Genomic DNA, 27,896 nt, shown 5'->3' on the forward strand with positions numbered 1-27,896 from the left:
ATTTAGAAATATCAAAAACCTTTTATGCATTCAGAGTTATCAAATTTAGAAATATCAAAAACTTTTTGTGCATTCAGAGTTATCAAATTTAGAAATATCAAAAACTTTTTGTGCATTCAGAGTTATTAAATTTAGAAATATCAAAAACTGTTTGTGCATTCAGAGTTATCCAATTTAGAAATATCAAAAACCTTTTGTGCATTCAGAGTTATCAAATTTAGAAATATCAAAAACTTTTTGTGCATTCAGAGTTATTAAATTTAGAAATATCAAAAACTATTTGTGCATTCAGAGTTATCCAATTTAGAAATATCAAAAACTTTTTGTGCATTCAGAGTTATCAAATTTAGAAATATCAAACACTGTTTTGCTTATTTTCAACTGCTTACTGAAACTGATATCTTCACATGCATTGTTCATAAGCGTGGGCATGGAACCAGTTGACTCAGATCTAGATAATATAGAACTAGTAGACATAGATCTACAAGTAGTAGGCATGGCTATATGTTAGGCATGACCATGTTTGGCATGTTAGATCCATCGCTCGACGTTTCTGATAAAACTGATGCTTCATATTTTCTCTTACGTGCTCCTACAGCATTCTTTGCATTCGAAATATGATAAGATTGCTTCCCACGAGGCATTTTAATGTTGTTGTTTTTTAAAGTTACATGTAGATCTACGGAATTAATGACAATGCAGCTTCAACACAATGGTTCTGCCATCAGAAAATAGAAATAACGCAGCAAAAGTAAGATTTAAAAAAAAAACATCTATTAAAGTCAGCATTCTTATTGGCTGTAAAAAATAGATTCACCTTTTAGGGAGAAAAAAATGACTTTAGGGTGATCAGTTCCTATTTCTTATTGTTGTTTAGTGCCAAATAAAAAAATAATTTATTAAAGTCAGTATTGGCTGAAAAAAAAAGTGCACCTCATGTTCCATAACAAATTTGATCGATTAATATTACCTAGTAGCGGGTATAACTAAATAGATTAAATGAGATGTATCGTCAGTAACAGTCCCCCGTGTGACCTTTGGTTCACTACGAGTTCCCATAAGACTTATAGCTAGAATAAGGTTATAAAGATCAACCGATCAGTGTTTGAGGTGTGCTGACATGTTCGTCCAGTGGTATATTGGTCCCCACTTATATTTCCGAGGTTATTAAGTACAACCTCTAGTCATATAATTACACTAATGTCTGCAACTCATAAGACTTAACAAAGTCCCAGGTAAACAAATATACAAATATGAAGTCAAATTAATGTGTAAACAATAAACAAATAGTCATACGTTCACAGGCCTCAATAAAAAAATAAACAATACAACACTCTAAAATGGTATGACACACCGCACAAGTCATATATTACAAATAAGTACATATGCAAAAAGGCAATCTATCGTCTCATTCGGGAAAATACATATCAGTGAAGAAAACAAAACAACTTCCAATGTCACAGGCCTCAGGTCAACACACGACCACTTTTGGTCACTCTAAGGTCTCAATCTTCAGATTAACAAATAGCCACTTTTAGCCACTCTAAGGTATAGGCTTTAGGTCAACACAGCCACTTTTAGCGAACACTAGGTCTTGATGAGCTATAAGCTTCAGGGAAACCCACTTATAGTTGGGAAAAGCCTATCAGATGATTCAAAACAAATTTGAATCCGTCATTTGAGGCTATATCTCTAATTAACGATAAAGCATAAAATACAATAATGATCAAAGATATACCTAGCCTAAATATCACCAGCGCAAGGCGCACTTTTCCCAAGTACCCCAAGACACACAACCAGGTGACTAACAAAAAAAAGTATATACAGTTCAAAACACACATATCAAGATCCAGTGGTTAAGCTGGTAACTAGAGAGCAAGTGGCATCTAAACACACTTTGCAAGGCCTTGTAATAACTTTCTTGAGGGGAATCCTGTCTTTACAATTACACAGATATAGTTAACTCCCCATTTTGTCACAAGCTGTATATACCTTAAAAAAAAAAGTAATTATTTGTAAATCATGAAAATGGTATTTTTTGTACAGAAATAGTCGGGATATTTAAATTAGGTTAAAAATGAAAATCGATATTTTTGACCTATTTACCCAAAATTGGTGTCCAACTTAGTCTTACACTCAAATAATGAAATCAAATAACAGGCAAAAAGCCAACAATACAAGTTAGTCGGCACTGATAGCGAATGCCAACAAGAAGTTAATGAAGGTAACCATTGAATGTTGTCAAGATAAATCTCTACATCCATAACATGTGCCTCTCTCTAAAGCCGTCAGTCTGTTTACATTTTACTCTATGTAAATAAATTTCATGAAGATTCACTTGAATTTTGTCTCTCTCAAGTAATAGGTCTTAATGTTCTTCTTGAATGTAGTGTAGAATGTTGTCTGTCTGAGATCAATGGGGAGTGAGTTCCAAACCTTTAGTCTGTATACTTAAAAAGCCCGCAGGCCGTCGCTTTTGATGGAGAAACCTTGCACCGTTGAGTCCATTGAGCGCAGGGCTCTCTGGGGGACATAGAGAGTGATCAGTTCGCTAAGGTACAAGGGCATTGTTTTATTATAAATACACTGATGACAAAGTGTGGCCACCTTGTAGTCGATTCTCACTTTAACAGGAAGCCAATGGAGCGTGCGCACTAGAGTAGTGGCAGAATCTCGTCTTGTTTTTCTTATGACTAGTGGTATGAAGGAAGAGTAACTGTTTAGAGATTATGGGCACAACATGGCCTACTATTAATTAGAAATAATGAACACTTAAGGCATGTTAAATTAAATCCCAAGTATGAGATTTAAGAAAAGCTTCTTCTGTATAATCTAACAGGTTATTCCATTCTAAAAGAAGACTCCATGTGTAATCCAATACTGGGGTCTCTTTCATTGCAATCCAAATAACTAATCCAATTAAGAGAGAAAAAAATGGCCATACATGTATAATTTTATTAGGAACTTATGAACAGTGCTACTATTAAGTAGTAATAGTCTTATAGTGAACACTTTAGGCGTCTTAAAATCATTTGTATATTAGATAGCCTAAAAATACAGATGACTTAAGCTTCAGCTCTGGATGGAGCTGAACATTGCTTTTTTTAGGTTCATTCTGACCACAAATATGTTTTGACAATTTAGGCATTGGATTTTAAATAAATGGGCCAGGGCCAGATTGTGTGATGCACACAGTTCTTGTTGAAGCAATATGGAGAACACCATGTGGAGACCATTGAAATCAACTGAGTTGAGTTTATCACAGTGTATATAAAATCTTCTTACATCATCTGACTGGTGTCAGCATTACCAATGACTGTTAGTGATGGTTTCCTTTAAGATGCATTTAAAGGTTGCATTATTGGAGCTTCAGAAGTTGTAGATCTAAATGTTGTAGATCTAAATGCTGTATCAAAAATGGCAAAGAGAAAAAAAAATAATTTTGTTTTCATTATTTTGTACAAAATGTTAACTGCTGCTGATTTTATTGTTACTAAATAAATAACTTTGAATATAATCCATATTATACATTTTAAAATCTGTTTTAAAATATGTTTTGTACTGTTTTAACTGGCATGTTGCATTTTTACAACAATGGGAAAATTTACCCACTTGTGCTCTATGTTGCAAATTTACTACGAAGCTACAAAGTCAAAATTACACATTTTTTTTCTCGAAAAAAGTGATACTATATATCTTGTAGACCCCATAGGATTTGTTTCCTTTAGTGCTAACTTTAAGTGGTCCCATTATATCTATAGCTATCTTGTCTCAAAAGTATAATTATTTGTCTGATTTTTGCAGTGGTGCCTGTTGTGAAAGGATCTCTGTGTGTGTGTGTGTGTATGTCGCGGAGCATGAGTGTCACCCTTAAGTTACGCCCCTGTTCTGTACCTGTCCAGCGGTTGAATGGGTCAGCCTAGCGGGGTAGTGAGAGGTCATGAATGCAGAGGTCAGTAGAGCGGCTAGGCCTGTTAGTGTAGGTTGTGAGGTAGAAACTAGAGAGGAAATAAAAGTGCTGTATTCATAGACAAGAAAGCTAGTCGAGGTTGTTACTTCCATGTTCTGTGGTTCATTAAAATTAGATAGTTGTCACAGTGCCCTTGTTATAGTTTATTGTCTAGCTCATTCTGTGCGGCTATCTATATAGTGAAGGGGATTCGCGCAACATGTCAACCTCACTCTCTCGTCCTAAAGCCCATCCTTTTCTAGAAGCAAGATTAGGTCATGATGTCTGGGGACGAGTTTGGGTGCAGTGGATGAAACTTTCTGTGTGTCTAACTGTTTTGGAGTCTGAAAATTTAAAACCATTATCATTTGCCCAATTTTGAATTTTATTTAAACATAATTTTATTTTTCTTCCTAAAGTATTCATGTTTTTGCCATGTGTAAAAATGACAAAATCATCAACATACAGAGAGCACTCTATGCCATGGGACAGAGCATTCATAATGACTTTATTTTAAGTTTAAAAGGGTTATTGAGAGAAAGCTGCCCTGGGGTACACCCATTTCCTGGTCATAAGTGTCAGAAGCGGAGTTGCCCACTCGAACCTGAAATTTCTGGTCCTTTAGGAATTCCCTCACATAACAGGGAAGGTGTCCTTTAAGTCCCATAAGCTCCAGGTCAAGTAGAATGCCATGTCTTCAGGTTATATCATAGGCCTGTTCTGTATAGAAAAATACAGCTACTAGATGCTCTCATTAAGAAATGCATTTCTGATGAAAGATTCCAGCCTTAGCAGGTGGTCAGTTGTCCGCCCCTGCCAGAATCTGCACTGGTAGTTGAAGATTATTTTATTTCTCTCAAGGTACCAGACCAGCCTATTGTTTATCATCCTTTCCATGGTTTTGCAGATGCAGCTTGTTAGTGCTATTGGGCGATAGTTAGCTGGGTCAGACCCATCTCTTCGTGGTTTAGGTATCGGTATAACTGGCTTTCCTCCAGCTGTTTAGGAAAGCGCCTGTTTGCCATACAGAGTTATAGATTTTTAGCAGGGTTGCCAATGAGGGTTTGGGAAGATGCTTGAGGAACTGATAATGGATTTCATCTTCTCCTGGCGCTGTATCATGTGATTTGTCCAGCGAGTCCCTCAGTTCTTCAAGTGAGAACGGTTTGTTATAGTCTTTATTGTGAGTTTGAGTTTGATTTTTGAGTTTAGGCACATCAACACAATTTAGGCCATGTCGTGCCCGTAATCCTTTAAGGATCACTCTCCCTTTACATAACAAGGGTTAAATTCCACACTGTTAAATCATTAAAATCAAGGTCTATTCACAGTTAAAATAGTAAAGGTAGTAAAAATTTAATAATTTGGTAAAAATCTAATGTAAATAGTACATGTTCACAAATTCATAAATCAGATCTTCGCAGACAACCCCACTTCCCGGATAAAGCCCAGTACCTTCCCAGGGTCGACATTATCAAATAGTGTTTTTAAGTTAGTGGCTCTAAAATATTTCTCCCTGACATCCTGGTATCTGGGGCAATCAACGAGGATATGTTCCACGGTGAGGCGAGAGTCACAGTACTCACAAAGTGGGGGCTCCTCTCTCTTCAGCACAAAAGAGTGCGTGATGTAGGTGTGGCCAATCCTAAGTCTGGACATGGTCGTGCTACCACGCCTTGTCAGACCCTTAGATGTGGGCCGCCACCTGACATCCGCCACAATCTGCCTGAGTTTATTGTCTCAGCCTCCCATCGGTCCTGCCACTCTCGATAGGTGGCAGAGGCAATACTTTGTCTCAGGTCTGAGCAGGGAATTTGGGTTCCTGACACCGCATGATTTAGGGCTCTCTTTGCTTCTCTGTCTGCGGCTTCGTTTCCCTCAATTATTCTCTGAGCTGAAATCAATGGGGTGTCTATCCTCACTGGTTTAAACTTTTTGGAATTCTGGTGTGTAGTGTGCAGCGGATGATTTATCTGCTATTGAGGATGCAAGTCAGTCAGCTATATCTCTGGGGGACGTAACAGTTTATCCTTAGTTTTTGAAATGCCCAATTGCATTTTCTTTCCCTTTGATTTCACCTTACTGCCTTCCAAACCGTTCTAGCAGAAGTTTTGGCATCCAGACTGCCGACAAAATTTCTCCAGGAATTCCTCTTGGCTGACTGTGTGGTTTGTCTAGCCTTCGCTCTAGCTATCCTGAATAGCTTTAGGTTTTCCTGGGAAGGATTCTGGGCTTTGTCCAGGAGGTGGGGTTGTTTAACGAAGATTTGATTTGTGAAATAGTGAACATATAATATTTACCAAAGATTTTTACTAAATTATTAAATTTTCACTACCTTTACTATTTTAACTGGGAATAGACCTTGTTTTTTTATGACTTAACTAAATAAAATTTACCTCTTGTGGTATGAAGGGAGAGTAACTTTTAAGGGACTACAGGCATGACAAGGGCTAAAGTGTGCCGATGTGCCAAAAAACTAAAAAACACTCAAAATTAAAGGGTTACTGGAGTGCGAAATTTATTTTTTTTATTTTTTTTATTTTTGCTTTAACTTAATAACTTTTGTTATATTATATCATATGACAACTCAATAAAAAAATATATATATTGAATGTTTTCTAATGTTTCCTGGTTGCCATGGTAATGGTGGCCATCTTGAATATAAACAAAAATTAGTTCATATAGGAAAATTCTAAAATGTTTCAAAATTGATAAATTTCAAAGCTAAAAATACTTACATCTTAAAGTATAAAGGTGTCTGGAAGGAGCTAGCTAGATTTTATACATTTTCCCTTAGTATTGTGCATTTTATAATTTTTTTAAAAAGGGTGATTTTTTTACCTATAAAATTCATCCACATTTTTTTTTTCCAAAAGATCATATATTAAAAACTTCTTCTGATAAAGTCATTAAAACTATCTGATTCTCTGTATTATTTATCGCTGAATATGTGTACCAAATTTGACACATTTATCTCTATTAGTTCCAGAGATTTTAGAAATATGTTACAAAGGGGGGGGGGGGGTCACAAAAAAATGCATTCACTCAAAAACAGTGAATTCGTATTAAGAAAAATATGGAAAATAGTGTTTACCATGCATCATTAAAATACTTTTTTCAATACAAAATGCTATTTTTTTAGAAAATTTTTGGTGCCAGCTTGTAACATACATGTTCAACTATTTAATTACACCAAAATTGAAAAATCGATATTTTTTTTTTAAACCCAAAATCGACTTTTTCACACTCCAGTAACCCCTCCTTCTTTGTTAAATTTAATTTTATTGAATAATTTTTTGTAATGATCCTCTGATTTGCTAAAGTGTTCTAGTGATCCGTTTTTAACATTGTGTTTGTTCTAGTATCAATGTGCTAATGATGTTTTTAAAGGGTTCCCCTGATAAATTTTGCTAACAAATGTCTAGCCACATCTTCACTTGTTAATAAGTATGTGGAAGCAATATGTTCAAATTGAACAAGGTAGTTTTTCAAAGTTTCTTCCTTCATATTAAATTTTTGAAATTTAGAAGTAAATGGTTTGCTGGCTGTTTGTTGAGGTAGTATATTGGGGTTTGTAAAGAACTTGGGGTAGTTCTTACTATAGACAAATGGCTCAATGTACTAAGGGTATGATTCTCAAATGTAGATCCTTAAAGGCGTACAAGTATTATGAAAACAACTCAACAACAGAGTAGAAATTAGTATTTATTTACAGCATTACAATTGGTTCAACATATAATATAGAATACAAAAGCATCAATACTGAAAATAATAAATGTGCACAAATTAAATATTCCAGGGCGTCTAGACTAGATTCAATAATAGATTACTTAAGGGTATCATGACACAACATAGCATTACCCCAAATATTCAGTACACACACATAGCAGAAATAATATCTCCTTAACTCTTTCTCTCCGTAATTGTTTACCACATTTTGGTGGAATCAAGGTTGGTATCGTCAGTTAGGAGAGAAAGAGTTAATCTAGGCAATGCGACTGACCAACAATCACCAATACCCTACTCCGACCAGGTCAGCTCTCCAACTGACTAGACTGACCACAGGAAACCTTATTGTCCCCCCTCCCTTGAAAACCCTGTGCTAAAACATTTCACCACTCACAACTAATAAAATAAACACACACAATCTCACATCTTACACACCCCTGCTCTTGACAGGGTTTACTTTGGCTGTTTCAAATTTTGCTAACTCTATTCTTTCTTCACTTTCTTTTTGTTTAGTCTCTAGCTCTCTTTGTTTGCTTTCTAACTCTTTTAATTCTTTTTGATGAGCTGCCTTCAGCAGCTCTTTCATCTCTTTCTTTTTCTTTTTCAGCTTTTTCTTATTCTTTCTCAATAAATTCCCTCTTACTTTGGCTGTTTCAAATTTTGCTAACTCTATTCTTTCTTCACTTTCTTTTTGTTTAGTCTCTAGCTCTCTTTGTTTGCTTTCTAACTCTTTTAATTCTTTTTGATGAGCTGCCTTCAGCAGCTCTTTCATCTCTTTCTTTTTCTTTTTCAGCTTTTTCTTATTCTTTCTCAATAAATTCCCTCTTCTTATCCCCACTAAGTTCCATTACTTTAACCAACTCCAAAATTGTATTATAAGAAGACATGATGTCTGGTAATTTATAAATGTATGTGTTGATATACAATAACTAGTTAGGTTTCTATGTTCTCAGTATGATCCTATAACTCTAAATCCATATATGCAGTTGTTACAGAACATATTAAATAATAATTCAATTAAATAATAGTATGTACTTTGAAAAGAAATGTGTACAATGTTATAGAGCTGTGATCAGTAATTGTAAGCTCACACAAGAAGAATGTGTGAAAAATATTACAAAAATTTTTATACAATGAATATATTGACAATTAACTCAAATGTGCTTCATTACAATTATGCAATAAATGTGTTCAACAATAAAATATCCAATATTCTTAAGTCATCACATCAATATATGACCTAAGAGATCATTCACTATATGTGACTATGTGCCAGATAATAAAAAAAATAATAATTTATAAGGAAGAAAAATATATATGATATAAGAGACAAACATAAAAACAATATTTATATATATAACAACACAGTCTGCTATAAAATAAATTAATAAATAGAAGAAATAGGACAGGAGAATTACTAATATAAAATTACAAGACCTAGACAAACAACAATATAAATACAAGAAATTACAATAACAATTGTACAAACAAGACTATACAGCTGAACAGAAATGTTTCAATGTGGTCTAGTAGCTCCTACGAATAAGGATGGTCTCAAGCGATTTGGACCTTATCAAGCTAGGAGAACAATAATCCATAAAAAGATCCTATCAAATGAAAAAATCACAGGATAGTCCCACACCAACCACCCTTGTTTTAATTTTACCTCTTCATAGGATTGAGGGTTGAAACAATAAAAACTATGAGCTCACAGAATCTCCGGATGCCACTATCACTCTGATTGCAGACTTCTTGCTGAAGCAGAATCCGGTTGTAATGAGTCAATAATCCTGGTAAAAGAAAATACTTTTTCAATACTCCAAATCAAATTCACATCCATTGATCCATAAACATAGCCACCCAGTTAACAACCAATTTACACCTTGCAGTTAACAATTCAGTCTTGCTACAAATGTAAGACTATTCAGTATCCGCCGTTCTCCAGAACTTTGGAGATATAACAACCAAGTAGCTCACCATTATTAGGGGTCCAAAAGTCTTACAGAAAGAAAATAAAACTAAAGCTGTTCCTTAGTTTGAACAAAGAATCTTTTATGGACCAAACACATGGTTCGTTCAGTTAACCTCAGAGGGTGAACTGCCTCATGACCAAAGAATGACCAATTCACATCACTGGAGTCTTTGGCACAGCAAACAAATCAGTCACTAGAACTCAACACTGCTCTTTGACTTTACATTGAATGCTTGGAGAAGTCCTCTGATTCTGTGTTGCAATAGAGATCCTCTTAGCCAAACTTCTCTAAGAGTATTTTTATTGAGAATAACATTTTTTTTTCATGTGGCATTTCATAATTTATTATAGTTAAATGATGGCTCAACCTTTAATAAGCTTCAGTTCTTGCGTAATCTTATCAGGAGTAGTTTTTTGCAAGAAAAGTATTTTATGTTATGGAAAAAAAAATATTACCATTGAAAGAACTTCTTCATCATCATCATCATTCCTTTGGGTTCCTCATGGAACATAGGGCCTCAGCAAAAACACGCCACTATCCACTGTCTCTTGCTTCCCAGTTCTTCCCGGTCCTCTCGGCTTCATCTAGTATACTGCGTCGCCATGTTCTTTTTGGTCTTCCTCTACGTCTTGTTCCCTGGGGGTTCCATTCTAAGAAGGAACTTAGTGCATTTAAACTAGCAGCACATCCTAACCATCAGATGTCTTAGTGGTTCAGACAAGTTTTCACACTTTTTATTTCCATCCTGGCAACTGATACACATTATTAACACTCATTTGTTTACCAGGTTTCTTCCCCCTTGTTTGGCACTTGACATTTTATGCACATTTCTACCGAGGGCAATGGAGAGAACAAATGTGAAGTAAATGTGTGGATTTCTCTTTGAAAGTACTTCTATAATAAGTTTACAAATTAAATTCTTTTCAGTTTCTGACTGCTTCCTTTTGCCAGTCACTTCATTGTTTAAGTCTTTATTAAGGTCTGCAGGGGATCTGAAATTCCTTTAACTGGCCTGTGACTCCAGGAAGTAAAAAGCATTGATTAAAATCCTGGCAGTGTCTTGTGAGTACAATTTGGTTGACCCCTGTGTGTCATCAACTTCTGGCTTGTAATTGCATTTTGTATGTTGTTTTTTTTTTATTTTCTTTATGCACTTATTTACTAGTACAATTTGTGTAACATTGTTGTTTAACATGTTCTCAATCAAAATAAACAAAACAATTTAAGTATTAATCCTTAAGAATTTTATTCAATTGCTCATTTTAATCAAATGCTTATTTACTTACTATGCAGTGACATTAAACTGTCGGCAAGATAAACGGGACTGGATTGAGCAGAAGGGACAAGAGGCACAAGCAGCTGCAAGCAGAAATGACACAAAAACCCTCCATCGTATTGTCCGAGATCTCACTGGAGCAAAGAGTGGACATGGGGCACCAATAAAAGACAAGCAAGGCAAAACTTTGTTAACCAAAGAAGAACAGGATGCAAGATGGGTAGAGCACTTTAAAGAGACCCTTAACCAACTGTCGCCAGACCTAACTTACATATTCAAGGACCCCTCTCCAGACAATGATCTCAAGGTCAAGACAGACCCAATAACTGCTGAGGAGGTTACCATGGCCATAGCAGTGCTAAAGAATAACAAAGCACCAGGACTAGACATGATATCAGCAGAAATGCTAAAATATGGGGGACAGTGCATTGTTAACAGAATGACTGATCTCTTAAATCTCTGTTGGCGAACTTCAAAAGTCCCAGAGGACTGGCAAAAGGGAGTGATTGTAAAGCTTCCAAAAAAGGGCAACTTGGCAGATTGCAACAACTGGAGGGGCATTACTCTCCTCTCTGTCCCAGGCAAAGTTTTCAGCACTGTTTTGTTGAGACGGCTTCAACAGTCTGTAGATGAAAGGCTCAGAGAAGAACAAGCAGGTTTCCGAAGAGGCAGATCATGTACAGAGCAGATTTTCGTTTTACGAAATATCATAGAACAAAGTCTTGAGTACCAACAACGGCTAATGATCAGTTTTGTGGACTTCAAAAAAGCGTTTGATAGTGTCCACCGAGAATCACTATGGAAAATAGTTAGAGAATACGGTATCCCAGAAAAATTCGTCCAGATCCTACGACGCCTTTACAGTCAGTCTAGTTGCTGCATTAAAACAGAAGAGGGAACAACAGAGTTTTTTACAATCGAGACAGGTGTGAGACAGGGGTGCATCTTATCTCCCTTCCTTTTCCTCCTAGCCATCGACTACATAATGAGGAGAGCAATGAACCAGACTGCCTTTGGTATTCCATGGCATGAACAACTCCGATTGATGGACTTGGACTTTGCTGATGATGTTGCACTACTCGGGGCTACAAATAAATGCATTCAAGAAATGACGGAGAGCCTAGACAGAGAGGCACCCAAAATTGGCCTCCGCATAAACTTGGATAAGACTAAAATTATGCGAGTGGGATATAAGGCAAAGGGTGTCCCCATCAGACTTGGCGAGTCAAAGCTTGAAGAGCTGGACAAGTTCACGTACCTTGGCAGCATCATAACAAATGATGGAGATGCTTACCATGATGTAGCATGTCGAATAGGAAAGGCAGGGAGCATTTTCCAAAGGCTGCAGCCTATTTGGACTAGCCAAGCCATTGGACTCGAGACAAAAATACACCTTCTCAACACAATCGTCATTCCAACTGCTACATATGCATGTGAGACGTGGAAGTCATCTGTCAAAATTGAGAAAAGACTAAATGTGGCTCAACAGAGATGGCTGAGACGGATTTTGGGAGTCAGTTACACAGACCGGATCTCAAACAAGGAAATCCTATGCCGAACTGGGAGTCGAACACTTAGTGAGGTTGTGACTGAGCGTCGCATGAGGTTTGCGGGACATGTTCTACGTCAAAATGAATTACGCACACCAAGAGTTGCGATAACCTGGAAGCCAAAACGAGGAAAGCGCAAACAGGGACGTCCTTGTATTACCTGGCGACACACCTTCATGGAGGACCTCAGAACAGTGGACACCAGATGGGAGGAGGCTCCAGACATTGCCAGTGACAGATCATTATGGAGACAGCTTGCCGCCCAATGCGCCGAACGGCGCGGGAGGACCTAAGTCTAAGTCTAAGTAAGTAAGACATTAAACTTGATGATATTACTTTTAGAACTAGATCTAAAGACATGCATTGCTAGTGGAAAAACAAAGCCAGACTTGCAGTAGTTCTCTTATCAAAACTTATGAATTGTTATGTGTAAATCTAATGTTACTTGAATGTTTGACAATTAATTTGTTGAAATGATGCATTCATTGTTGATGAAGCTATGTATATTTTGTACGATACAATACAATGACTTTTTCAAACAAACTGTGTAATCATGTTTCTGTAATGTGTTCAAGTCAGTGTGTCGTTGTGTCTTTATATTGAAGTCAAGTATTTAACTACTGGAAACTGCTATAACTAGCATTGGGTAAATGTAAATTTGGAGGATAGATACGAGAAATGGTGTTGACACTAAGAAGGTTTTATTAAGAAATGTGTGTGGCATTAGGTATAGTCTCCTTCTAGCATCATTTCACTTTAAAACAGAAACAAGCAAAAATAGAAAAAAAAAAACAAACAATAAAGATTATATAATGGGAAGAACTCCACATTTACAATGTATATCTCAATAATGGAAAGGTTATTTCCTTTTTTCATTATCAAATTAAGACCTTTCTGGGAAAAGAAGAGGAGACAAGCGATGAGAGGACACCATAAAGAAAAGGATGCGCCTGTCAAGGAATCTAGTCATCACAATTGACATGGAGCAAGGTCAAAATAAGTCATGCGTGGTGTCCCAAGATTCCAACACATGATTGTGTCAAGTAATAAAATCGTAGTAAGTGAAGATCAAGTGGGAATAAAATCACTGAGCGAAATCTTTTTTTCTTCATCAACCAAAAAAAAAAAAAAAAAAAATGCACTACACTCAGAAAAAAACACTATAATTTGGTTAAGGCTGCATTCGGTTGTAAAGATGACATTGTCAGTATTGTGGAAAAGCACCAATGAACTGATCCTAACACCTTAAGAAAAATCACTAAATTTAGAAAGGCTTCAGGATAGAACACTTAAAAGTAAAGTACCAGCAATTATACATAAAACACTGAATAATCTTCAAATAGAAAAACAAAACCTAATATAATACTCAGAAAGACTCAAAGATTCCTCTATTAGAGCATGGAATGGGTTGCCTGAGCCAGCCAGGAAAACCAATGACTTGGCAGAATTTAAGTCATTGGTTAACATGCATGACGCGTAGAAGGTAATCATCTTCTTTTTTGACGTAACGTCTGAATTTTATAATATAAGATTTAAGAATGCAGTGATGCCACCCTACCACACACAAAAGGAATGTTCTGTTTCGCCAGGGAATTAAAGTAATGCAGACTCATTAATACCATATTTAATACATTCATTTACAAGCGCCAATCTCTGTCAAGGTGTGTCTTACAGGTTTAACTAGGGGATGACTTCAACCGGGTTCCCTACCTCTGCAGGCTAATGCAGTAATAAATGACTTCAACACAAAGTAAACTAATAACATTTAACTTTAGATAAATGGTCAGCTCATGTTTATCACAGAGACATTTGAGAATGAACTGTGACGTGCTGAAATGAATGATAAGTATTAGTATTATGGTACATTACATGACGTTACAATATCATGTAGGCCTACCAGTACTGCAGGCTACTGATGTCAGCTTCTCAAAGGCGAGTATCTGATACACTATTACGTGGGGGATAAGCAAACAAGTTCAGGTGATATAAATGTATGGACATTTTTGGTGGTTTTGTTATTTCACACTCTTCGGACCATCTCTCATCTGTTCCTTGACTTTGGTCATAGGGATGCTGCGAAATTTCCCGTAACCAAATCCCTCCACTTTTTTCCGCAATGCAGTAGTACAGAAATATCCAAATAAGTGGACTGCCGTATTCACTATCACAACTGCTGAAAACACGTCATTTCAACTGATCCTAAACTATTGAAACCTGATAATGCGCAGACATTACTTGTCAAAAGACAGTTGATAAGTAAACTTCTATACGGTGGGCATTCCAGATTACACTTTTGAAGAGAGAGTATAGGAAAAGCATGGCAGAAAGTCCTGTGACATTTTACTTTTCAAGAGACGCTGGGGGGAAAGCCTGCGCAGTTGGCAGAAAGTAGGCTCTATAGTAATCGCGTAAAAAAAAAAAAAAAAACACCCAGGTGATAGGCGACATCATAGAGACCAAGGTTAGAAAAAAACAACGGTTACAACGACAGTTTGTGTGGAAACACAAACTCAAAATCGGCCCCCCCGCAGTGGTCCACCCAGGCAGGTAAAAAAGGCAGGTTTCAATATTTTCAGAAAGAATATCAGAATGAAATTCTGTCAAAGACAAATGACAGAGAAGAATGGAGAAAGAAGGTTGACAGATCTTGTGTGGTGCCCCAGCGGTTCAGCAGACCAAAGGATAGGTGAAAGTGAATGTGAAGTTAGATGTTAACCTGGCCTAACTGATGTCTTATAATGAATATCTAATTGTTTCGTAACGTGAATCTCTAATACAAATCCTAAAGAAAAAAAAACATTTCGTAAAATTTGTATTTTCTTTAGTTGAGTGTTTTGTGGCTGTAGTGCAAGACTGCAGTTCAAGCGATAATATGAACAACTACTTATTAATTGTTGTTTTAAATTATGTCTAACATATATGCATACTAAATCAAGACAAGACAGTCAAGACAAGGGGAATTTATCGATTATCAAGGTCCGGAACTTTAAAAGAAGTATGTTTATATAGACTATACCCTACCAGGAAAAAAAAGAAGAAGAAGACTTAGAAAGCTTAAAAGAAAGTATAAAAACATGGACGGGCCTGTATTGAAAGATTCTGTCTAAAGCAGTGATTTCCAAAGTGGTCTATATAGACCCCCAGGGGTCTATGAAGACTTCCAAGGGGTCTACGAAAGGGAAACATACATTGGGGGTCTATGAGATGTCCACGGGGGGGGGGGGGTCTACGATAATAAATTTCATTTAAACAGGTCGTGACTTTAACTTAACATCATGTTAATGTAATTCTTCTATACACTAATATATGAAGAAATGGAGAAAGATAGCAAACAGATCATGTGTGGTGCCCAATCGGTTCGATAGACTACGAAATATATGAAGTGAAGGCTATAAGTCTACAATATTGTATCTATGTGTACAAAAAGAACAGAAGATATAAGCTATTCAACAGGCTATTTTAAGTTAACAATCTCACACTATCAAAATACCGGTAGGCCTACATTTTAAAAACAACAACATATTGTAGCCTCGTAGCTCCCTTCCACGTAAAACTTTTTAATAAAAAAAATGTGTGTAGTCTATATCTATATTTCATTTAAAAAACACAGAAGTTACCTTTCAGAAGACTAGATTCTAAAAACATAGGCCAGTTAGGCGGAAAAGCGCTTGACTTCCGAACTTCAGGTTCGAATCCAGGTGAAGACTGAGATCTTTCATTTCGGGATCTTTTCTGATTCCACCCAGCTCTAATGGGTGCCTGACAGTAGTTGGGGAAAAGTAAAGGCGGTTGGTTGTTGTGCTGGCCACATGACACCCTCGTTAACCGTAGGCCACAGAAACAGATGACCTTTGCATTCCCCTGCTCCACCAGAATTTCGCCCATGTTGGGAAATCCATTTTAATTACATGCTTGCATTATCTTGCTCACATCAGGTGAATTTTACATTCAGCATATTTAGAGCTATATTAAAAATACATTTTGCGTTGACATTCGCTGCTTCCTACTATTTTATCATTCCTGATGATGATGACAAAAAGCCGTTAGATATTGATCGACTATTTAGCCCTAATAAATATTTCAGTTACTAAACCATTCAGGCCAGCATCGGACCGATAATGGCACAATAAGGGTTATCCCTAATTGAACCCCAATGAAAATCTCAGTTACTAAACCATTGGGGCTAGTATGGGCTTGATTATGGCGCGATTCTGGAAATCCCCAATGAATCCGGAAGTGGGTTTATCCATTCTGGGCCGATATTGGCACGATTAGGGTTGCCCGTATTGGTCCCTAATGGGAACTTAATGACGCCAATGTGCAAACGGTACCGCGCCCATTAGGGCGCCATTTGGGCTATTTAGGGCTGCAATTAGGGCAAAGGGGGATAACCCTAATTAAAACTGATACTGGGCCGTAATTAGGCTTGTTTATAGGGGATCTTCCAGTTCATCTTGATGACATTGCAGACAATGATTTTTTTTTTGAAAATTTATTTGAAAAGGAAGAAATAACAAACAATTAACTCTATCTCTCCTAACTGACGATACCAACGTTGATTCCCATCAGAACGTGTTAAATAATAACGTAGAGAAAGAGTTAACAAAAGGCTTTACCCGAGTTGTTGAAATTCAGCCTGAAAAACAAATGAAAAACAAGGGGGCACATGACTATCGATTTACAGTGAAAAAAATGTCATAAATGTAATATGTTGATCTGCATATATATAGATCTATGTAATATTTTCATCATCATCATCATTATCAAACTCCAATAAAAAATGCGAAACAAATTATACATCTGAATTATACAGGTCTGTGTTCTAAAAATTGAGATCTATTTATAATTCGCGCGTAAGATAGATCTAGGCCATTTCCTGTGAGAACAGCATGTTTAGATTATCATTATGTTAAAGATCTAGCCAAGACCTAGAGTATAATCTAGATTACTCTAGATTTAGAACTCATCTCCACGAGTTTTCAAGCGATGATCTAGAAATGTAGGTAGATGTAGATCTAGTTTCAGCTATTACATATAGATCTACTAGATATCTAGTCAATCTAGTCTAGAGTAGCTTATTTAATCCGGACAGTGTCACAGTCATGAGTCACATTACATATTACATACAATTACATGAATTTGGGCACTCGCTCGCTGTTTAATGTTTATCATGTGGTCATTTAATATAAAATTAATTTTTATATAGATTATAGATCTAGATCTAGTTTAGTTATATATATAGATCTATAGGCTCCATTTTGGAAAGATTTTTATGATGGTGCTAAAATGAAAAAAAAAAACGAACATCATTCTTGCTTACAGTAAGTTACAGGATTTCCAATTTTATAAAAAATTAGATATGAATATGGTAGATTCTTATAACTGAACACCGACTTTCGGGAACTAGGTCAATTTTTAATTTAATTTTTTTATTTGGTGAAGGTTTAACTTACAAAAAAACTGAAAGCAGATTCTTATTCTGCAACTAAAGGACTATAAAAATAGCTGTGTTCCTTTGTATTACTACCCATAGTCAAGATTTTATTTTAAAATAAATTAGGTCACTTCATGCTCCTATTTTGAACGCAGTTTTTGGGCTTTCTCCTTTAGTTGAACAGTGAGCACCGGTGTTGAACACCACTATGTAATTGCTAATAAATTATATCGGTGTTACTTAAAAATTATTTAGATTGTAGTAAAAGAAGTAGATTCAATTTTGCAATATGTATTTATAGTCTATTTCCTCATATACTCTCTCTATTTCTCTCTCTTATATATATATATATATATATATATATATATATATATATATATATATATATATATATATATATATATATATATGAGTGTTTCTCCAGTACTGGTTACAACTAGGTGTTGGTTCACTAAAAAGTCCGTATTTCATAAGATTGTTATTCAAATGTGACAATTTGCATTACATTGCATTAAGAAATGGTTAATCTATAAATTTTGATATTTTGAGCTCATAAGGTGCTAGGGAAATATTGAAATTGTAAAAAATGTGTGAAATTACTACCCAAAATGGCGGCTTTTGATGTAACACAGAACACCATGGTATGATTGAATTAATATCGTACTAAAACCAAGGGGCATAAAACTTCCATCTTTGTTGGAATATGTTAACAAGATCCTCATATTTCAATGTCATTATTTAGTTTTTCTCAAGGTTATCAAAATATTGATTAAACACGGCCACAAAAAGGCGTTTGAGGCGCATCGCGATGTGTCCCACTTTATACGGAATTACAATCCTCTATGAATTGTAAACAAGAAATAAATAATATGCTCAACATTGCATTTCTGTTACAACAAGCATTAAAGATTTCTTTTAAAGTATTTTTTTTGTTAAAAGCTTTCTAAACATGCATAACGAGCTTAAAATAGGTCGAGGTGTCCCAGATGAAGCGCCTGTGCTGCGTGTGTTAAGAATGGGATTATTTTTCCCACGACACTACTTTTTATGAATGAGAGTTCTTTTGAGCATCACAGGTATTGTGTAGAACAAAAGAAGTGCCGTTTCCGCTGGAAATACTAGCGTAGTAATTAACAGGAGTACGTAAACAATAGCGTGTCCCACAATTAACCATTGATGCGCCTCAAGCGTCGACACGATCAATCGCCGGCAATCTTGCACAAAAACCTCATTTAATCTGTTTTTTGTGATCTTTTGTGAATCAACAACCCATCAGGTACGTAGATATTTCATTATTCTACTGAAATTTAAGCTTATTACAAATAAGTTTGATTGCAATATCCAAATCGAAGTGCTTTTTTTATTACGAGGTTACTAAATTTAACCATTCAATCATGACGTCACGTGAAGCGTCTTGAACACAATTTAGTCTTAAATCGTAAAGTTAATCAATTTTAAAGCCTGTTACTAAACAAAAAGTTTATATTTCTAAAACAATTATGTTGATGTAATAGTAGACGTGTGTAGCGATTTAAAATAATTAATTTGTTTTTATTTTGAGAAGTAAATTGGATTAGGCGTTGAGGCGCTCCTTGGGACCCCATGCTGGTGTTTTCCATGCATAAATTATGGCGTCACATGTAGCGTCTAATGCGAGTTCAGGATTTGTTACGTTTTCTGTATTCATGGAAGTTTTAATTAAGATTAAATGATTTTAATATATGAAATAAACTATTTTCATAATTAATCATTTTAAATGAACATTTTTTGACATCTTTAATTTTATATTTTTTGTAATTTTACTTTACATCGTTTGGGGCGTTTCAGTGGACACTACTCCGTTTGTTTACAAATGGTGTCCTAGTTTGCGTCTGTTAAGTCCAAATAGATTTTAGTGATAGTTTGTTAAAGATTTTACAGTGTCAGATAATATTAGCTACATCTAAAAGAAATAAAGCGGTACTGTTTAAGAAATATTAAATAATTAAAAATTACTTATTACTGTAAATAAGATTTAGAACTATTAGATCTTTCGTTTGAGGCGCATCTCGGACACTTGTCTTTAAAACTTTAAAGAGCTTAACTCTAGATCTAGAAATCTAGACTGATTAGACCTCTAGACCTAAATCTAGATTTACTCTAGATCTAGATCTAATTATGTAATTCATTATCTAGATTTACTCTAGATCTAGACCTAGATCTAATTATGTAATTCATTATATTATAGCTAGATTTACTCTTGAGTCTTGATCTAGACCTAGAGTAGAGTAGAATAGTCTAGTCAGTCTAGATCTAATTCAATATCTAGATTTAGATCTAAACTAGATTATTAGATTAGAAATCATTAGATCTTTTATGAATCTAGACTAGTGACTCTAGACTAGATCATTTATGACTAGATTTAGAATCTAATTTTAGATTTAATAATATATTTTTCTTTAAATTGACCAGTATCTAGAAAAATATCTAGAAACTAGATCTATATTATAGACCTATTCTATATTAAAATGTAGATAGTATCTAAAACAAAGTTTGGTTTAACCTGCACTTAATTTCCATTGTATTGTTTATACAGTATATTCAATTATATTGTATTCAGTTCTTTCAGTCTACCACTGAATGATTATAACTTAAGTTAATATAATTAACAGTACTAGTCCTATACTATTGATTGAGTCTATCCCTATCAAGCAATTATGGGCATTACTAGACTAGATTTAAATAATGCACCAATATATAATATATTATATGTTTATGAAATTTATTAGTAGGCCTATATTATATATAATAGATCTATTTATTTAGATACTTATACATTTTTTATAAATTACAGATTTCAGTAATGGAGTATCTGTTAGAGTTTCAAGGCGTCTACAAGCCAAGAAAGACTCAAAATTTACAAGCATAAAAGCCTGAGTCTCTAACAGAGCAGAGAGAAAAGGAAAGGTTGAGAAAAGCTGCATACAGGGCCTAGTTAAGCCCACATGAAAAAGCTTGGATAAACAGAAAACGCAAAGAAAGAAAACAGCAAGCTAATAGTCCACTTAATGTCATCTCAGCAGAGGTTGGTGAATCACTAGGTAATGGATTCCAGACTCCAGTGGCAAAAAGAATGGCTGTTTCAAGGGCTTTGATGAAATTGCCTAGGTCACCCAAGAAATATGCTGCAGTTTTTGATGGTCTCACACAAATATGCTCCACAAGAAAAAGTAAAGCTGTCCATGACATACGCTTTCTGCGCCTACCTGAGAGAAGAAAGCTCATCCTTCTAAACAACATTAAAGAAAGTATCAAAACCTAACTACACTCCACCAGCAAAAAAAAAAGTCAGATGTCTAGTGCTCATAGACAAGTACTCTGCAGTATCCTTAGTAAGTACAACAAACTCAGAGGTTGTGCTACTCATTTCTAACATTTGGTCAAGAAGTTTTATGTCCAAGTGCAAATCAGAACAAATTGCAAGAAAAAAAATGACGTGATTGCATTGCACAAAATGCCTTGGAAACAATATTCATTTTTTACAGAAGAGGGGATGTCTCAAGAACTGATCCCTCTCAATCATCTGTTAGTGCTCAAACAGGAAAACGATTCATGCAAAAGCTACTTAACATAAGATGCAGTCTTGCTTATGTGAGTTGTGTTTGAAGATGTTTCTTTATATAGAGGGCATTAATAAATTTCTGATCAAAAAAGGACACAGAGAGCTGACATTAATAAATCCAGCTTCATCACTTGACTTAACTCTATGCCCAAGAACTAATGCCAATTGTTTTCATAAGCTGCAGTGCATTGAAAGATCATGTAGCAACTGTGGTGTGGATTTAATTAACAAGTATTGAGCCTTTAAAAAATTGCACAGATGAATTAGCAGAGTGGAGTATAGTATGTGGTCAAAGATGACGGATGAGTATGTTCAGAGTGATGGTACACTGCAAAAGGTATCAAAGTGGCGACCAGTAAATAAAGAAGGATCTTTTAATGACCTAGTGAGAGGTATTACACCTAACACTATTGCTTACAGAAATAGAAGCTGTTTCTGCTATCCATACAGAAATTCATATGGCAGTCAGTGCCTGCATGATGAAATATGTGGCTCTTGGAAGGTGTTCAAACTTCAGAAACAAAATGGTAAGTACTTGTATTTATTTATTTTTAAATAGCACTTTACAATTATCTGAGAAAAAAACATTATTCATTTTAAAATTACGTAATTGATTTCTAAATGAAATTGTTTCTTTTTCTTCAGTAGTGCAATCTCAGTCAAATCTTGAAGACTCTTTGGATGTCAGTCCCATATGCTCAAATTCAAAGGTAAAGAGCTTTTACATATATAAACATTTTAAACATTTTCATTGAATCTTATGTTACCTGTATTGTATAAGTTGTTTTTTAATAATATACCTTGCTAAATAATTTTAGACATTTTAGAAATTAAGTATTTCAGCCTCATGTTGTTGTTTTTTCAGGCCCAAACAATTTTCTTCACTCATCAAAAGTACATTGTAAATAGCTGTGTGATTGTCAAGTATGGGGAAATATTCTATCCAGGTATAATTTTTTGCACTGTGTACCTTTTAATTTCAATAAACAAGTTCAAAGTATGTTTTAGATTGAAGTATTAACTTTTCAACATTGCTGGTAATTTTTTCTAACAGGAGTTGTGATAGAAGTCCTGGATGATCAGCGCAGAAATAATTTTTTAAAAAGGCACAGAAATTAAAGAAATATATAAATATATAAATATATATCCAGAAGTGCAGGACATACAGTTAGTGTATGCAGACATGATTGTTACTGAAGTGATGTTGATACCAATGGCAATAGTTTGAGAGTGGAATGTTTTGATTTCTGAATTTGTCAAATAAAATTTGTGTACAGTTTTATGTGTTTTCTTTTCTTTCTTTTTTTTTTCAAACCTTTTTCTGTGTGTTAAAACTAACAAAAGATATAAAATATATATTTGTCAATAATTAAAAATAATAATGATCATTCACTTGTGCACAGATAAGACAAAAATATAAACTTATAAACATTATTTTAAAAAATGGTGTCCCATGAAGCACCCGCGACATTTTGTGAAATTAAAGCAGCATTTTTACAAATGGGTACTTTATGACTAGAATAGTGAACTTAATAACAAGTCTAATGGATCACTTTAGTGCAAAAATAAAATAATTTCTATATTCTCACAGAATATCTTTTAAAAAAACTTTAACTTGTAGTGTCACAGGTGCTACGGTGTCCCAAATTTTGAATTGAGCTCAAATCCACTTTTTCTATGCAAAAGCATAAATTTCAGTATCTAAAGACTAATATCAATAAAGACAGTTATATTATGCTAAAATACAATGAATTTATCAATTGGTCGTGGTTAAATTATCAAGTGGTGTCCCGGTGATGCACCTGTGACGCAAAAGGGGGTACCCCTTGAATAGACACTGCTGTCAAAATCTACATCTTGCAATTCATTTTCTATTGATAAATTCTTAAAGTGAACTGGTTGAAGAAGTGAATACAGTTGAAATGAAACCAAAAACTTCAACTTCAATTTTTAGCATAATGTGACACTTTTTGGCACCAGTACTGGAGAAACACTCATATATATATATATATATATCGTGTATAGTTTATTTATTTAAATACCTATATAATCTATGTGTAGAAACAGACAGAAATAAATTTATATAGATTATAGAGCTATAAATTAATTATTTTAATTTAATAAACATGATATTTTCTACTAGGCTACTTGTATTTTCTCTGTCTTTCTTTTAACTCCCATCCAAGGACCCTCTTCTTGTTTTCATAATTTGGATGTTCGTTTTGTGACACCTTAACATCCCCTCCCTCCCATAGATGCTTATAATTCTTTTCATGACTCTCTCCCCCTTCCCTCCACTGCCTGTTGGATAGTTTGTGACACTACTCGCTGAGTGTATACCTCTCCTTACCGCCAGCTTATCTTGCGTGATCACATGCAGTGGGCATGGTCTCTGGCTTCAAATTAGCAGCCCACACTTTTTCTTTCATTCATAAGTTATATATTCTAGATATCTCTATCTAGGTCATGTTTATTCATTGAAAAAATCATAGATTTATTAATCCCAATAATATTTCTTAATACGATTTTGCTGTGTTCAAAAAGGAGAATGAGCTGAATTCATTATTATTTGTTTGGACACCCCCTTTTTTAATTTTATTTAACAGCTAACGGTATAAATGTGATTGGAATGTCTTTCTAAAGATGTTTGGAAGCTTATTTTGATATGCCCATCAGCCTACGATCAAACAGGCTCATGATATAGCCTTCATCCCTTATATGGGTATGAATTGCCGGGGGAGGTTAAAACAACAGCTTAACATACATGGTTACCGAGAATCTAAATACAGGGTTCGTAGCGCTCCTAAAAACTCCTAAAATCTCCTAAAAAAATGAAAAGTCTCCTAAAATTCTCCTAAAAATTGCAGAAAATCTCCTAAAATTTTGTCCACTCTCCTAAAATTTTTACCCAATATTTTTTTTAAAATATAATTTTGCTTATTTCTTGCTAAAAATGTGTGGGAAAAAAAACAACAGCGTAACTAGGCATTCTGATCGCATGACGCTACGGACTGGCTATGTTAATGAGCTGACCAGTGACGCTTCTACACCGCCTTTCACCCACTTGTGAAGCGCGACCTCGTGATTGAAGATGGCCTTGGCTCAAGCAAGCATTTCACCTGGCAGTATTTTTCTGAAGTCAGCGTAGAAATATTTGTTTCCATTTATTGTTACCACTAAAGACGCGCTAGATCTAGTCTGTATTGACTATTGTCTATAATTAGAGCAATTACCAGACTAATTTGTAGGCTTCACCCCTCCGGGCCCTCCCTCACCTAAAATCTTCTTGTTGTAAGTGTAAGAGTGACTTCGCGTGGAAAGTCGGTAAATCTTCTAAATCTAGCTAGTATCTAGTAATAGTATCTAGATCTAGATTTAGATCTAAGTTAGATCTAGTGAAGATAATTGGCACCTAACCTGAAAACTCCGTGAATTTTAGTCAATTTAATGATCTCGATACATCTAATGTCTAGATTACTCTAGAAATACGCTAGATTCTAGATTTACGCTGAATCACTTAGAGTCTATATATAGTGAAGATAATTAGCACAAAGAAGTGAAAAGCCCGCAAATTTAGTGAGTTAGATCTAGACTCTAGATCTACGGTATATCCAGTGAAGATAATTCGCATACTACCGCGAAAAGTCAGCAAATTTTAGTGACTTAGATCTAGACTCTAGATCTACTGTATTTTCAGTGAAGATAGTTTGCGCACAGCCGCGAAAAGTCCGCAAATTTTCGTGACTTATATCTAGATTCTAGGTTTACTCGAAATCACTAGAATCTAGTGAAGATAATTGTCACACAGCCATGAAAAGTCCGCAAAATTTAGTGACTTAGAGTTAAAGTCAGCGAATTTTAGCGAATTAGCTTTAGAGTTTAGATCTTCTGTAAATTTAGTGAAGATAATATTCACATAGCAGTGAAAAAGTCAGCGAATTTTCGTGACTTTGATCTAGACTCTAGATTTACGCTAAATCACTAGAATATATATATATTGAAGATATTTCTCTCACAGCCCCGAAAAGTCAGAGAATTTTAGTGACTTAGATCTAGAGTCTAGATCTACTGTAAATTCAGTGAAGATAATTCTCTCACAGCCGTGAAAAGTTTGCGCATTTTAGTGACTTAGATCAAGAGTCTAGATCTACTGTAGATCCAAAAGCCATTTTTTAGTTAGCAAATGTCAACTAAACATTCAAATAGGCCAATATTGCCCTATATATTACTGGCTCTGTTTATGAGAAGGATTTAAGTTAGCTAATAAAAGAATAAAACATTACCTCAAATGCACACCATGACTCTAGTATCTATAAGATACACATGAGAACTAATAATGTACATTTCCATCACAGAGAATACACATTATGAAGGCATCTCTAAGAATGTTTGTTATTTTAAAAAATGGAATTGCGACCAGTTGTAATGTTTTCAAATAAATCTTTGAAAAAAAATGGTTGTTTAAGGTTTTGGGATGACAGTCAAGTTGTTACTTGATTAAAAGATAACTTTCATTACATTTTCTGTGGACATACCACAGCTGATAACATTGTTTCTGTGGCATATTGGCAAGATATTTATTATTTTTAAAATCAGACAACAATAATTGATTTGATAAATGCTTAGTTTTGTGTATGTTTTACTATGTATCACACAAACAGACGGGAAACACACACATCATACATTTTATCCTTAAAAAATCTCCTAAAATTTTGTCATGGAAAAGTGCTACTAACCCTGTAAATAACTGCCATCTGCTTTGGAAAAACGGAACAAAATTACCAGAACTTATCTAAAATTGGACATGCTCAGTCCCGAATCGTCGATTTTAGCTCCAAACATAAAAACAAATGAATTACAAACAAAAAAAAGCGACCCGTTTAGAAAGGAGAATCCGATGGGGTGTTCAAACTATAAGAGCCTCCTCTATATGTTATCTATTGTTACAATATGTACATAATTTTGTGTTAGTATATTGTAAGACAGTATTAGTATTACATATATATGATGTGAATTTATATTTTCCAGAAATAACGAGGATACAGATACATAAGTCTAAGTCATGATAAGTGTCATAAGCTGCATGGTGGATTTATTTAATTTCTGATGGTCCTGAATGTGATTTCACTTGGCAGTAAAGAGTACTGACAATGTTAATCTGTATCTGACAGTAGTTAGAGAGTTACATAGCTGGTTATTTTTGTGAAGTGCTAAGTCCCCAAGGAAGGTAAATTAAATTTTTTTTTTTTTTTTTTTTTGAAAAAAAAAAGATAATTTTTGACTTTATTCAGTGCAAAGTTGATTTTTTTACTTTCTCAGTCAGCTTAAAATATTTCAGCATAATCTCTAGCATTGCACAATCTTTTGAATTAATTAAGTCATGATTTCAGATGTGGTAAAATATAATATATATATATTTAAAATATGATAGTATATATATATGATTTATCTGTTTCCAAAGACAATGTCTGTTATAATTCTTAAATTTTTCTAAAATAAGCGCCTGCATACCCATAACTTACTGTTTAGTAATAATAAAAAAATATAGTGCTAGTTTCTTTATGCTTTGCTTGAATTAGTCCTAAAGTTAGTAAACATGTTTTGCTTGATTTCTAAAGTTAGTAAATATATTTTGCTTGCAGCTACAGCAGATTGTCAGGCATAGCAAGTTCTTACTGTCTGTGCATATGAGAACTAATTCCAGAAAATGTTGCTCCGAACACATCTTCATCTTCAAAACCAAAGCTTCTCAGAGAACTTTAAAAAAAAACTTCAAATTGTTTGACACTGGTATGAGCAAGGTGGAGGTAGGCAGTTAACATTGAAACAAGGCTCCACAGTTAACATTGAAACAAGGCTCCACTTTCCACTCAATCCCTTGCTAAAATCAACTTAGCTAGCTGCAAGAACTGAACATCAAGCAAACAACTAAGCTCATGTTGACAAGAACTCAGTGCTTCTCTGACACCTGCAAATCACCAGCAAATCTCTTCGCCAACAATCTTGGTGTCAGGGTCACTGCTACATTACCTGGAACACTCCAAACGAAATGGACTGACTCCAGTAATTAGTGTACAGCATACATTATATGCTGGTGTACACTGTTCATAGTAATTTACTTTTTAAAAAATGTTTGAACCTGCTTATTTTGCACATGGAGTCAGAATGCAAATGCAAACAATGGTCACAGTCAGTCGTCACAATGGATTCAGATCTCCACTATTAGATGCAGTAAGAGTCTTTTTACATTCAAAAGAATCTACTTAAAGAGGATCATTTTACAATAACAAGATTAATAAATAGGATGGATCATTTCTCCAGCTTGTTTTTCTTGAGGACAACGGAACATAGATTGCATGAGTTGGTGACAGACTTTTATTTGAT

The 27,896-nt window shown here is 34.8% G+C and overlaps 1 protein-coding gene and 1 long non-coding RNA gene across 3 annotated transcripts; both read left to right on the top strand.

The window, feature by feature from the left end:
- Positions 1-17,389: 17,389 nt before the first annotated feature.
- Positions 17,390-27,272, top strand: LOC106073601 (uncharacterized). The gene is made up of 3 exons (XR_001218802.2): positions 17,390-17,476; positions 26,541-26,739; positions 27,155-27,272. It is a non-coding gene; the product is annotated as an uncharacterized LOC106073601 (long non-coding RNA).
- On the top strand, positions 21,547-22,791 carry LOC129928241 (uncharacterized). 2 transcript variants are annotated; one of them, XM_056041678.1, is made up of 4 exons: positions 21,547-22,039; positions 22,158-22,222; positions 22,378-22,459; positions 22,567-22,791. In XM_056041678.1, the coding sequence occupies exons 1-4, from the start codon at positions 21,796-21,798 to the stop codon at positions 22,629-22,631; spliced, it is 456 nt and encodes a 151-aa protein (XP_055897653.1). In that variant the 5' UTR covers positions 21,547-21,795; the 3' UTR covers positions 22,632-22,791. The 2 variants fall into 2 exon arrangements, with proteins under 2 accessions (XP_055897653.1, XP_055897651.1); XM_056041676.1 differs by having other exon boundaries at positions 22,378-22,791.
- Positions 27,273-27,896: the final 624 nt, after the last annotated feature.

Source organism: Biomphalaria glabrata, chromosome 9 (assembly GCF_947242115.1).
Source record: "Biomphalaria glabrata chromosome 9, xgBioGlab47.1, whole genome shotgun sequence".
Lineage (NCBI taxonomy): Eukaryota > Metazoa > Mollusca > Gastropoda > Planorbidae > Biomphalaria > Biomphalaria glabrata.

Coding starts and splice junctions, on each gene's coding strand:
- LOC129928241 (XM_056041676.1), top strand. CDS start 21,796: ATGTGGTCAAAGATGACGGATGAGTATGTTCAGAGTGATGGTACACTG. Junction 22,040..22,157: donor CAAACTTCAGAAACAAAATG/GTAAGTACTTGT, acceptor CTTTTTCTTCAG/TAGTGCAATCTCAGTCAAAT. Junction 22,223..22,377: donor CCATATGCTCAAATTCAAAG/GTAAAGAGCTTT, acceptor TTGTTTTTTCAG/GCCCAAACAATTTTCTTCAC.